The following is a 13,933-nucleotide window of genomic DNA, read 5'->3' as shown; positions in this document are numbered from 1 at the left end:
CCGCGACCGGGGTTCCTGTAGCTTCACAAGCGGCCACCGTGCCACTCCCGAGTCGACTCCACACTCGGTCGGCCTCTGCTCACGCTCAGGCGATGGTAACAGCAACGGTGACAGCTTCACCGAGGGATGGACCTGCGTCGATTGCCCCAGCCGTGGTTGACGCTTCCGACGTAGCTCCTGGATCGCGTAAGCTCAGTGGTCTTGCTACCCTGTTCTTGGAGCCGGGTTTCACGGCACCCGGAGCGTCGGAATGCTGGCATCTCATCCAAAACGCCAGTGTTCCCCTCGTCTTCGAGGACGACTTGGTCGCCCCCAGTTCAGTGGATGGAATCGTGGAGTTTGGCTTGTGGACGGATCCTGCTCACCCCTTCCAAGTGTTGCGCCAGCTTTTCCCAGACGAGCCTTGTTTGATCGATACGACGGGTTTTCGATTCTCGGTGGCTATATCCCGTCGTGCAACTGGTCGGGCTCTTCTCGTTCGCCTATGGCGGCAGTTCCAGGGGTACTCCTACCACTCCACCGAGAGGGGCGACCTTGGTTTCGCCTTGTGGGAGCGTCGCCACTGGATTAGGGGTAAAGCTGTCAAGGTGTATATCGACAACCTCGCCAGCACCCTCGGTCAGCGCAACGTGCAAGTCCTAGCGCTTCGACAAGCGTGGTCCAAGTACCACCGAGAGCGCAGTTATCGTGCAGATCGCTTGCGACGTCTTGTGCGTGTAACAGGGTTATATGCACAAGTGGCTACAGAGCTTGTTACTCTAACAGATGCGATGTCTGTTCGAGGTTTGCACACTTCCTCGACCTTGGTGTAAGGTACACCAATGGCTACATACATTTACGACCACCACGACGGGTGGTCCATAGAGACTTAGGATTCCTATTGGCTGAGAGCAGCACTTTTAGCCAATGAGCGACATGCATAGCATTGGAATTCTGCCAACCAGCCGTTGGCAGATTCCTATTTTAGAATATTACATTTAGATGAAGTCAGAAACATAAAACAAAAATAGAAGTTCTCATTTTAACCCAAAAACATTATTTGGATCGTTTATTTAGATTAATCTATACTCGGAGGCCCGAGTATAATTAACTCTAATTTAAACTAAGCTACGCTTCCTCACATACACGCGTACACGTGTAAGCTAAAGTAGTGGGCCAAAGTAGGCCCATAACAGTTATTGAGAGCGAATTCGACCAGGGACAGGAAGGTGCTCCACGACTTGAACAACGTAGCGAAGCTACGTAGTACATCTTCAACGACACGGTTGGCTCGCTCAGTTTGGCCGTCCGTCTCCGGGTGCGACGCGGTGGACATGCTTAGCCGCGTCCCTAACAAATGGAAAAGCTCGCGCCAGAAGGCGGACGTGAAGCACGGGTCGCGATCCGATACGATGGAAGACGGGAGCCCGTGGTGGCGATTCACCATGTCGACGAAGATGGCGGCAGTCTGTTTCGCCGTGATGTTAGCGGAGACAGGAGCAAGATGGAGCATTTTGCTGAAACGGTCGACGAAGGCAAGCACATCAGTGCACCCTTGAGTGTCTCGGGGCAGCCCGAAGACGAAGTCCATGCTGACAGACGTCCATACGTCCGTGGCGACTGGAAGAGGTCGAAGCGGAGCCTGCTTGGACGGATTCGGCTTCACGTGTGGTGTAGCGGGATCGGCCAAAATCCGGTTAAGGCCTGATCGAGCTTCCCACCAGCGCCCAGACACCGACAAACGGAGGGGGTCCCCCAAGACCCAACGATCCGCGATCGGCTGAACTTGTTCTCACCTTGTGTACCCATCGGCGGGCTGGATCTACTCTCTCGGGGCTCCGGAGATGCAGCACTTGGTGAAGATCAAGTGTCTTGGCGTGACGCGGGGATAGTTTGTGGAGCAGCGCGGGAATCTTCGCTCTGCGTCCGAATGTTCGCTCCGATCGAGGGTTCTTCGCTGCGATCGGTCGGCCTGGAGCTGAGCCAAGGCCTGTAGTTGCCTTTCCGGTTGTGTTCCTTCCTTTCCTGAGTTGCTTGCCGCTTCCTATAGCGGCATCGAGGTTGATCGAGAGGAGAAACGATCGCCGGTTAGGCCGTATCCGGTCGATTGAGGACTCTCGACGCCCATGAACCTTGGCGCAACTGTTGGATCGACGTTCCCTCTCTGCATCCGTACAACACTCTGTTCGCACCCTGCAACCATGGAGCCCAACCAGGTTTACCTTGGTCACAGGTCGTCCACCGTGTAACAGGGTTATATGCACAAGTGGCTACAGAGCTTGTTACTCTAACAGATGCGATGTCTGTTCGAGGTTTGAACACTTCCTCGACCTTGGTGTAAGGTACACCAATGGCTACATACATTTACGACCACCACGACGGGTGGTCCATAGAGACTTAGGATTCCTATTGGCTGAGAGCAGCACTTTTAGCCAATGAGCGACATGCATAGCATTGGAATTCTGCCAACCAGCCGTTGGCAGATTCCAATCTTAGAATATTACATTTAGATGAAGTCAGAAACATAAAACAAAAATAGCAGTTCTCATTTTAACCCAAAAACATTATTTGGATCGTTTATTTAGATTAATCTATACTCGGAGGCCCGAGTATAATTAACTCTAATTTAAACTAAGCTACGCTTCCTCACATACACGCGCACACGTGTAAGCTAAAGTAGTGAGCCAAAGTAGGCCCATAACAGTTATTGAGAGCGAATTTTGACCAGGGGCAGGAAGGTGCTCCACGACTTGAACAACGTAGCGAAGCTACGTAGTACATCTTCAACGACACGGTTGGCTCGCTCAGTTTGGCCGTCCGTCTCCGGGTGCGACGCGGTGGACATGCTTAGCCGCGTCCCCAACAAATGGAAAAGCTCGCGCCAGAAGGCGGACGTGAAGCACGGGTCGCGATCCGATACGATGGATGACGGGAGCCCGTGGTGGCGATTCACCATGTCGACGAAGATGGCGGCAGTCTGTTTCGCCGTGATGTTAGCGGAGACAGGAGCAAGATGGAGCATTTTGCTGAAACGGTCGACGAAGGCAAGCACATCAGTGCACCCTTGAGTGTCTCGGGGCAGCCCGAAGACGAAGTCCATGCTGACAGACGTCCATACGTCCGTGGCGACTGGAAGAGGTCGAAGCGGAGCCTGCTTGGACGGATTCGGCTTCACGTGTGGTGTAACGAGATCGGCCAAAATCTGGTTAAGGCCTGATCAAGCTTCCCACCAGCGCCCAGACACCGACTAACGGAGGGGGTCCCCCAAGACCCAACGATCCGCGATCGGCTGAACTTGTTCTCACCTTGTGTACCCATCGGCGGGCTGGATCTGCTCTCTCGGGGCTCCGGAGATGCAGCACTTGGTGAAGATCAAGTGTCTTGGCGTGACGCGGGGATAGTTTGTGGAGCAGCGCGGGAATCTTCGCTCTGCGTCCGAATGTTCGCTCCGATCGAGGGTTCTTCGCTGCGATCGGTCGGCCTGGAGCTGAGCCAAGGCCTGTAGTTGCCTTTCCGGTTGTGTTCCTTCCTTTCCTGAGTTGCTTGCCGCTTCCTATAGCGGCATCGAGGTTGATCGAGAGGAGAAACGATCGCCGGTTAGGCCGTATCCGGTCGATTGAGGACTCTCGACGCCCATGAACCTTGGCGCAACTGTTGGATCGACGTTCCCTCTCTGCATCCGTACAACACTCTGTTCGCACCCTGCAACCATGGAGCCCAACCAGGTTTACCTTGGTCACAGGTCGTCCACCGTGTAACAGGGTTACACGCACAAGTGGCTACAGTCACTTGTTACTCTAACAGATGCGATGTCTGTTCGAGGTTTGAACACTTCCTCGACCTTGGTGTAAGGTACACCAATGGCTACATACATTTACGACCACCACGACGGGTGGTCCATAGAGACTTAGGATTCCTATTGGCTGAGAGCAGCACTTTTAGCCAATGAGCGACATGCATAGCATTGGAATTCTGCCAACCAGCCGTTGGCAGATTCCAATCTTAGAATATTACATTTAGATGAAGTCAGAAACATAAAACAAAAATAGCAGTTCTCATTTTAACCCAAAAACATTATTTGGATCGTTTATTTAGATTAATCTATACTCGGAGGCCCGAGTATAATTAACTCTAATTTAAACTAAGCTACGCTTCCTCACATACACGCGTACACGTGTAAGCTAAAGTAGTGGGCCAAAGTAGGCCCATAACAGTTATTGAGAGCGAATTCGACCAGGGGCAGGAAGGTGCTCCACGACTTGAACAACGTAGCGAAGCTACGTAGTACATCTTCAACGACACGGTTGGCTCGCTCAGTTTGGCCGTCCGTCTCCGGGTGCGACGCGGTGGACATGCTTAGCCGCGTCCCCAACAAATGGAAAAGCTCGCGCCAGAAGGCGGACGTGAAGCACGGGTCGCGATCCGATACGATGGATGACGGGAGCCCGTGGTGGCGATTCACCATGTCGACGAAGATCGCGGCAGTCTGTTTCGCCGTGATGTTAGCAGAGACAGGAGCAAGATGGAGCATTTTGCTGAAACGGTCGACGAAGGCAAGCACATCAGTGCACCCTTGAGTGTCTCGGGGCAGCCCGAAGACGAAGTCCATGCTGACAGACGTCCATACGTCCGTGGCGACTGGAAGAGGTCGAAGCAGAGCCTGCTTGGACGGATTCGGCTTCACGTGTGGTGTAGCGGGATCGGCCAAAATCTGGTTAAGGCCTGATCAAGCTTCCCACCAGCGCCCAGACACCGACAAACGGAGGGGGTCCCCCAAGACCCAACGATTCGCGATCGGCTGAACTTGTTCTCACCTTGTGTACCCGTCGGCGGCTGGATCTACTCTCTCGGGGCTCCGGAGATGCAGCACTTGGTGAAGATCAAGTGTCTTGGCGTGACGCGGGGATAGTTTGTGGAGCAGCGCGGGAATCTTCGCTCTGCGTCCGAATGTTCGCTCCGATCGAGGGTTCTTCGCTGCGATCGGTCGGCCTGGAGCTGAGCCAAGGCCTGTAGTTGCCTTTCCGGTTGTGTTCCTTCCTTTCCTGAGTTGCTTGCCGCTTCCTATAGCGGCATCGAGGTTGATCGAGAGGAGAAACGATCGCCGGTTAGGCCGTATCCGGTCGATTGAGGACTCTCGACGCCCATGAACCTTGGCGCAACTGTTGGATCGACGTTCCCTCTCTGCATCCGTACAACACTCTGTTCGCACCCTGCAACCATGGAGCCCAACCAGGTTTACCTTGGTCACAGGTCGTCCACCGTGTAACAGGGTTACACGCACAAGTGGCTACAGTCACTTGTTACTCTAACAGATGCGATGTCTGTTCGAGGTTTGAACACTTCCTCGACCTTGGTGTAAGGTACACCAATGGCTACATACATTTACGACCAGCACGACGGGTGGTCCATAGAGACTTAGGATTCCTATTGGCTGAGAGCAGCACTTTTAGCCAATGAGCGACATGCATAGCATTGGAATTCTGCCAACCAGCCGTTGGCAGATTCCAATCTTAGAATATTACATTTAGATGAAGTCAGAAACATAAAACAAAAATAGCAGTTCTCATTTTAACCCAAAAACATTATTTGGATCGTTTATTTAGATTAATCTATACTCGGAGGCCCGAGTATAATTAACTCTAATTTAAACTAAGCTACGCTTCCTCACATACACGCGCACACGTGTAAGCTAAAGTAGTGAGCCAAAGTAGGCCCATAACAGTTATTGAGAGCGAATTCGACCAGGGGCAGGAAGGTGCTCCACGACTTGAACAACGTAGCGAAGCTACGTAGTACATCTTCAACGACACGGTTGGCTCGCTCAGTTTGGCCGTCCGTCTCCGGGTGCGACGCGGTGGACATGCTTAGCCGCGTCCCCAACAAATGGAAAAGCTCGCGCCAGAAGGCGGACGTGAAGCACGGGTCGCGATCCGATACGATGGAAGACGGGAGCCCGTGGTGGCGATTCACCATGTCGACGAAGATCGCGGCAGTCTGTTTCGCCGTGATGTTAGCGGAGACAGGAGCAAGATGGAGCATTTTGCTGAAACGGTCGACGAAGGCAAGCACATCAGTGCACCCTTGAGTGTCTCGGGGCAGCCCGAAGACGAAGTCCATGCTGACAGACGTTCATACATCCGTGGCGACTGGAAGAGGTCGAAGCGGAGCCTGCTTGGACGGATTCGGCTTCACGTGTGGTGTAACGAGATCGGCCAAAATCTGGTTAAGGCCTGATCAAGCTTCCCACCAGCGCCCAGACACCGACTAACGGAGGGGGTCCCCCAAGACCCAACGATCCGCGATCGGCTGAACTTGTTCTCACCTTGTGTACCCGTCGGCGGGCTGGATCTGCTCTCTCGGGGCTCCGGAGATGCAGCACTTGGTGAAGATCAAGTGTCTTGGCGTGACGCGGGGATAGTTTGTGGAGCAGCGCGGGAATCTTCGCTCTGCGTCCGAATGTTCGCTCCGATCGAGGGTTCTTCGCTGCGATCGGTCGGCCTGGAGCTGAGCCAAGGCCTGTAGTTGCCTTTCCGGTTGTGTTCCTTCCTTTCCTGAGTTGCTTGCCGCTTCCTATAGCGGCATCGAGGTTGATCGAGAGGAGAAACGATCGCCGGTTAGGCCGTATCCGGTCGATTGAGGACTCTCGACGCCCATGAACCTTGGCGCAACTGTTGGATCGACGTTCCCTCTCTGCATCCGTACAACACTCTGTTCGCACCCTGCAACCATGGAGCCCAACCAGGTTTACCTTGGTCACAGGTCGTCCACCGTGTAACAGGGTTACACGCACAAGTGGCTACAGAGCTTGTTACTCTAACAGATGCGATGTCTGTTCGAGGTTTGAACACTTCCTCGACCTTGGTGTAAAGTACACCAATGGCTACATACATTTACGACCACCACGACGGGTGGTCCATAGAGACTTAGGATTCCTATGGCTGAGAGCAGCACTTTTAGCCAATGAGCGACATGCATAGCATTGGAATTCTGCCAACCAGCCGTTGGCAGATTCCTATTTTAGAATATTACATTTAGAGGAAGTCAGAAACATAAAACAAAAATAGAAGTTCTCATTTTAACCCAAAAACATTATTTGGATCGTTTATTTAGATTAATCTACACTCGGAGGCCCGAGTATAATTAACTCTAATTTAAACTAAGCTACGCTTCCTCACATACACGCGTACACGTGTAAGCTAAAGTAGTGGGCCAAAGTAGGCCCATAACAGTTATTGAGAGCGAATTCGACCAGGGGCAGGAAGGTGCTCCACGACTTGAACAACGTAGCGAAGCTACGTAGTACATCTTCAACGACACGGTTGGCTCGCTCAGTTTGGCCGTCCGTCTCCGGGTACGACGCGGTGGACATGCTTAGCCGCGTCCCCAACAAATGGAAAAGCTCGCGCCAGAAGGCGGACGTGAAGCACGGGTCGCGATCCGATACGATGGATGACGGGAGCCCGTGGTGGCGATTCACCATGTCGACGAAGATCGCGGCAGTCTGTTTCGCCGTGATGTTAGCGGAGACAGGAGCAAGATGGAGCATTTTGCTGAAACGGTCGACGAAGGCAAGCACACCAGTGCACCCTTGAGTGTCTCGGGGCAGCCCGAAGACGAAGTCCATGCTGACAGACGTCCATACGTCCGTGGCGACTGGAAGAGGTCGAAGCGGAGCCTGCTTGGACGGATTCGGCTTCACGTGTGGTGTAGCGGGATCGGCCAAAATCCGGTTAAGGCCTGATCAAGCTTCCCACCAGCGCCCAGACACCGACTAACGGAGGGGGTCCCCCAAGACCCAACGATCCGCGATCGGCTGAACTTGTTCTCACCTTGTGTACCCGTCGGCGGGCTGGATCTGCTCTCTCGGGGCTCCGGAGATGCAGCACTTGGTGAAGATCAAGTGTCTTGGCGTGACGCGGGGATAGTTTGTGGAGCAGCGCGGGAATCTTCGCTCTGCGTCCGAATGTTCGCTCCGATCGAGGGTTCTTCGCTGCGATCGGTCGGCCTGGAGCTGAGCCAAGGCCTGTAGTTGCCTTTCCGGTTGTGTTCCTTCCTTTCCTGAGTTGCTTGCCGCTTCCTATAGCGGCATCGAGGTTGATCGAGAGGAGAAACGATCGCCGGTTAGGCCGTATCCGGTCGATTGAGGACTCTCGACGCCCATGAACCTTGGCGCAACTGTTGGATCGACGTTCCCTCTCTGCATCCGTACAACACTCTGTTCGCACCCTGCAACCATGGAGCCCAACCAGGTTTACCTTGGTCACAGGTCGTCCACCGTGTAACAGGGTTACACGCACAAGTGGCTACAGTCACTTGTTACTCTAACAGATGCGATGTCTGTTCGAGGTTTGAACACTTCCTCGACCTTGGTGTAAGGTACACCAATGGCTACATACATTTACGACCACCACGACGGGTGGTCCATAGAGACTTAGGATTCCTATTGGCTGAGAGCAGCACTTTTAGCCAATGAGCGACATGCATAGCATTGGAATTCTGCCAACCAGCCGTTGGCAGATTCCAATCTTAGAATATTACATTTAGATGAAGTCAGAAACATAAAACAAAAATAGCAGTTCTCATTTTAACCCAAAAACATTATTTGGATCGTTTATTTAGATTAATCTATACTCGGAGGCCCGAGTATAATTAACTCTAATTTAAACTAAGCTACGCTTCCTCACATACACGCGCACACGTGTAAGCTAAAGTAGTGAGCCAAAGTAGGCCCATAACAGTTATTGAGAGCGAATTTTGACCAGGGGCAGGAAGGTGCTCCACGACTTGAACAACGTAGCGAAGCTACGTAGTACATCTTCAACGACACGGTTGGCTCGCTCAGTTTGGCCGTCCGTCTCCGGGTGCGACGCGGTGGACATGCTTAGCCGCGTCCCCAACAAATGGAAAAGCTCGCGCCAGAAGGCGGACGTGAAGCACGGGTCGCGATCCGATACGATGGATGACGGGAGCCCGTGGTGGCGATTCACCATGTCGACGAAGATCGCGGCAGTCTGTTTCGCCGTGATGTTAGCGGAGACAGGAGCAAGATGGAGCATTTTGCTGAAACGGTCGACGAAGGCAAGCACATCAGTGCACCCTTGAGTGTCTCGGGGCAGCCCGAAGACGAAGTCCATGCTGACAGACGTCCATACGTCCGTGGCGACTGGAAGAGGTCGAAGCGGAGCCTGCTTGGACGGATTCGGCTTCACGTGTGGTGTAACGAGATCGGCCAAAATCTGGTTAAGGCCTGATCAAGCTTCCCACCAGCGCCCAGACACCGACTAACGGAGGGGGTCCCCCAAGACCCAACGATCCGCGATCGGCTGAACTTGTTCTCACCTTGTGTACCCGTCGGCGGGCTGGATCTGCTCTCTCGGGGCTCCGGAGATGCAGCACTTGGTGAAGATCAAGTGTCTTGGCGTGACGCGGGGATAGTTTGTGGAGCAGCGCGGGAATCTTCGCTCTGCGTCCGAATGTTCGCTCCGATCGAGGGTTCTTCGCTGCGATCGGTCGGCCTGGAGCTGAGCCAAGGCCTGTAGTTGCCTTTCCGGTTGTGTTCCTTCCTTTCCTGAGTTGCTTGCCGCTTCCTATAGCGGCATCGAGGTTGATCGAGAGGAGAAACGATCGCCGGTTAGGCCGTATCCGGTCGATTGAGGACTCTCGACGCCCATGAACCTTGGCGCAACTGTTGGATCGACGTTCCCTCTCTGCATCCGTACAACACTCTGTTCGCACCCTGCAACCATGGAGCCCAACCAGGTTTACCTTGGTCACAGGTCGTCCACCGTGTAACAGGGTTACACGCACAAGTGGCTACAGTCACTTGTTACTCTAACAGATGCGATGTCTGTTCGAGGTTTGAACACTTCCTCGACCTTGGTGTAAGGTACACCAATGGCTACATACATTTACGACCACCACGACGGGTGGTCCATAGAGACTTAGGATTCCTATTGGCTGAGAGCAGCACTTTTAGCCAATGAGCGACATGCATAGCATTGGAATTCTGCCAACCAGCCGTTGGCAGATTCCAATCTTAGAATATTACATTTAGATGAAGTCAGAAACATAAAACAAAAATAGCAGTTCTCATTTTAACCCAAAAACATTATTTGGATCGTTTATTTAGATTAATCTATACTCGGAGGCCCGAGTATAATTAACTCTAATTTAAACTAAGCTACGCTTCCTCACATACACGCGCACACGTGTAAGCTAAAGTAGTGAGCCAAAGTAGGCCCATAACAGTTATTGAGAGCGAATTCGATCAGGGGCAGGAAGGTGCTCCACGACTTGAACAACGTAGCGAAGCTACGTAGTACATCTTCAACGACACGGTTGGCTCGCTCAGTTTGGCCGTCCGTCTCCGGGTGCGACGCGGTGGACATGCTTAGCCGCGTCCCCAACAAATGGAAAAGCTCGCGCCAGAAGGCGGACGTGAAGCACGGGTCGCGATCCGATACGATGGATGACGGGAGCCCGTGGTGGCGATTCACCATGTCGACGAAGATCGCGGCAGTCTGTTTCGCCGTGATGTTAGCGGAGACAGGAGCAAGATGGAGCATTTTGCTGAAACGGTCGACGAAGGCAAGCACATCAGTGCACCCTTGAGTGTCTCGGGGCAGCCCGAAGACGAAGTCCATGCTGACAGACGTCCATACGTCCGTGGCGACTGGAAGAGGTCGAAGCGGAGCCTGCTTGGACGGATTCGGCTTCACGTGTGGTGTAACGAGATCGGCCAAAATCTGGTTAAGGCCTGATCAAGCTTCCCACCAGCGCCCAGACACCGACTAACGGAGGGGGTCCCCCAAGACCCAACGATCCGCGATCGGCTGAACTTGTTCTCACCTTGTGTACCCATCGGCGGGCTGGATCTACTCTCTCGGGGCTCCGGAGATGCAGCACTTGGTGAAGATCAAGTGTCTTGGCGTGACGCGGGGATAGTTTGTGGAGCAGCGCGGGAATCTTCGCTCTGCGTCCGAATGTTCGCTCCGATCGAGGGTTCTTCGCTGCGATCGGTCGGCCTGGAGCTGAGCCAAGGCCTGTAGTTGCCTTTCCGGTTGTGTTCCTTCCTTTCCTGAGTTGCTTGCCGCTTCCTATAGCGGCATCGAGGTTGATCGAGAGGAGAAACGATCGCCGGTTAGGCCGTATCCGGTCGATTGAGGACTCTCGACGCCCATGAACCTTGGCGCAACTGTTGGATCGACGTTCCCTCTCTGCATCCGTACAACACTCTGTTCGCACCCTGCAACCATGGAGCCCAACCAGGTTTACCTTGGTCACAGGTCGTCCACCGTGTAACAGGGTTACACGCACAAGTGGCTACAGTCACTTGTTACTCTAACAGATGCGATGTCTGTTCGAGGTTTGAACACTTCCTCGACCTTGGTGTAAGGTACACCAATGGCTACATACATTTACGACCACCACGACGGGTGGTCCATAGAGACTTAGGATTCCTATTGGCTGAGAGCAGCACTTTTAGCCAATGAGCGACATGCATAGCATTGGAATTCTGCCAACCAGCCGTTGGCAGATTCCAATCTTAGAATATTACATTCAGATGAAGTCAGAAACATAAAACAAAAATAGCAGTTCTCATTTTAACCCAAAAACATTATTTGGATCGTTTATTTAGATTAATCTATACTCGGAGGCCCGAGTATAATTAACTCTAATTTAAACTAAGCTACGCTTCCTCACATACACGCGCACACGTGTAAGCTAAAGTAGTGAGCCAAAGTAGGCCCATAACAGTTATTGAGAGCGAATTCGACCAGGGGCAGGAAGGTGCTCCACGACTTGAACAACGTAGCGAAGCTACGTAGTACATCTTCAACGACACGGTTGGCTCGCTCAGTTTGGCCGTCCGTCTCCGGGTGCGACGCGGTGGACATGCTTAGCCGCGTCCCCAACAAATGGAAAAGCTCGCGCCAGAAGGCGGACGTGAAGCACGGGTCGCGATCCGATACGATGGAAGACGGGAGCCCGTGGTGGCGATTCACCATGTCGACGAAGATGGCGGCAGTCTGTTTCGCCGTGATGTTAGCGGAGACAGGAGCAAGATGGAGCATTTTGCTGAAACGGTCGACGAAGGCAAGCACATCAGTGCACCCTTGAGTGTCTCGGGGCAGCCCGAAGACGAAGTCCATGCTGACAGACGTTCATACATCCGTGGCGACTGGAAGAGGTCGAAGCGGAGCCTGCTTGGACGGATTCGGCTTCACGTGTGGTGTAACGAGATCGGCCAAAATCTGGTTAAGGCCTGATCAAGCTTCCCACCAGCGCCCAGACACCGACTAACGGAGGGGGTCCCCCAAGACCCAACGATCCGCGATCGGCTGAACTTGTTCTCACCTTGTGTACCCGTCGGCGGGCTGGATCTGCTCTCTCGGGGCTCCGGAGATGCAGCACTTGGTGAAGATCAAGTGTCTTGGCGTGACGCGGGGATAGTTTGTGGAGCAGCGCGGGAATCTTCGCTCTGCGTCCGAATGTTCGCTCCGATCGAGGGTTCTTCGCTGCGATCGGTCGGCCTGGAGCTGAGCCAAGGCCTGTAGTTGCCTTTCCGGTTGTGTTCCTTCCTTTCCTGAGTTGCTTGCCGCTTCCTATAGCGGCATCGAGGTTGATCGAGAGGAGAAACGATCGCCGGTTAGGCCGTATCCGGTCGATTGAGGACTCTCGACGCCCATGAACCTTGGCGCAACTGTTGGATCGACGTTCCCTCTCTGCATCCGTACAACACTCTGTTCGCACCCTGCAACCATGGAGCCCAACCAGGTTTACCTTGGTCACAGGTCGTCCACCGTGTAACAGGGTTACACGCACAAGTGGCTACAGTCACTTGTTACTCTAACAGATGCGATGTCTGTTCGAGGTTTGAACACTTCCTCGACCTTGGTGTAAGGTACACCAATGGCTACATACATTTACGACCACCACGACGGGTGGTCCATAGAGACTTAGGATTCCTATTGGCTGAGAGCAGCACTTTTAGCCAATGAGCGACATGCATAGCATTGGAATTCTGCCAACCAGCCGTTGGCAGATTCCAATCTTAGAATATTACATTTAGATGAAGTCAGAAACATAAAACAAAAATAGCAGTTCTCATTTTAACCCAAAAACATTATTTGGATCGTTTATTTAGATTAATCTATACTCGGAGGCCCGAGTATAATTAACTCTAATTTAAACTAAGCTACGCTTCCTCACATACACGCGCACACGTGTAAGCTAAAGTAGTGAGCCAAAGTAGGCCCATAACAGTTATTGAGAGCGAATTCGATCAGGGGCAGGAAGGTGCTCCACGACTTGAACAACGTAGCGAAGCTACGTAGTACATCTTCAACGACACGGTTGGCTCGCTCAGTTTGGCCGTCCGTCTCCGGGTGCGACGCGGTGGACATGCTTAGCCGCGTCCCCAACAAATGGAAAAGCTCGCGCCAGAAGGCGGACGTGAAGCACGGGTCGCGATCCGATACGATGGAAGACGGGAGCCCGTGGTGGCGATTCACCATGTCGACGAAGATCGCGGCAGTCTGTTTCGCCGTGATGTTAGCGGAGACAGGAGCAAGATGGAGCATTTTGCTGAAGCGGTCGACGAAGGCAAGCACACCAGTGCACCCTTGAGTGTCTCGGGGCAGCCCGAAGACGAAGTCCATGCTGACAGACGTCCATACGTCCGTGGCGACTGGAAGAGGTCGAAGCGGAGCCTGCTTGGACGGATTCGGCTTCACGTGTGGTGTAACGGGATCGGCCAAAATCTGGTTAAGGCCTGATCAAGCTTCCCACCAGCGCCCAGACACCGACTAACGGAGGGGGTCCCCCAAGACCCAACGATCCGCGATCGGCTGAACTTGTTCTCACCTTGTGTACCCATCGGCGGGCTGGATCTGCTCTCCCGGGGCTCCGGAGATGCAGCACTTGGTGAAGATCAAGTGTCTTGGCGTGACGC

At 53.3% G+C, this 13,933-nt stretch overlaps 1 protein-coding gene across 1 annotated transcript; it reads left to right on the top strand.

The window, feature by feature from the left end:
- Nucleotides 1-200: 200 nt before the first annotated feature.
- PHYSODRAFT_429741 (hypothetical protein) lies at nt 201-6,705 on the top strand (the record flags this gene model as incomplete). Its single annotated transcript, XM_009537688.1, has 3 exons — nt 201-714; nt 1,399-1,526; nt 6,598-6,705. Coding segments are annotated over 3 exons (750 nt in total), but the record flags the coding sequence as incomplete, so codon positions are not given.
- Between the last annotated feature and the right edge of the window lie 7,228 nt (nt 6,706-13,933).

This window comes from Phytophthora sojae (assembly GCF_000149755.1).
Source record: "Phytophthora sojae unplaced genomic scaffold PHYSOscaffold_11, whole genome shotgun sequence".
NCBI lineage: Eukaryota > Oomycota > Peronosporomycetes > Peronosporales > Peronosporaceae > Phytophthora > Phytophthora sojae.
This window is presented reverse-complemented; position numbering and strand designations above follow the sequence as displayed.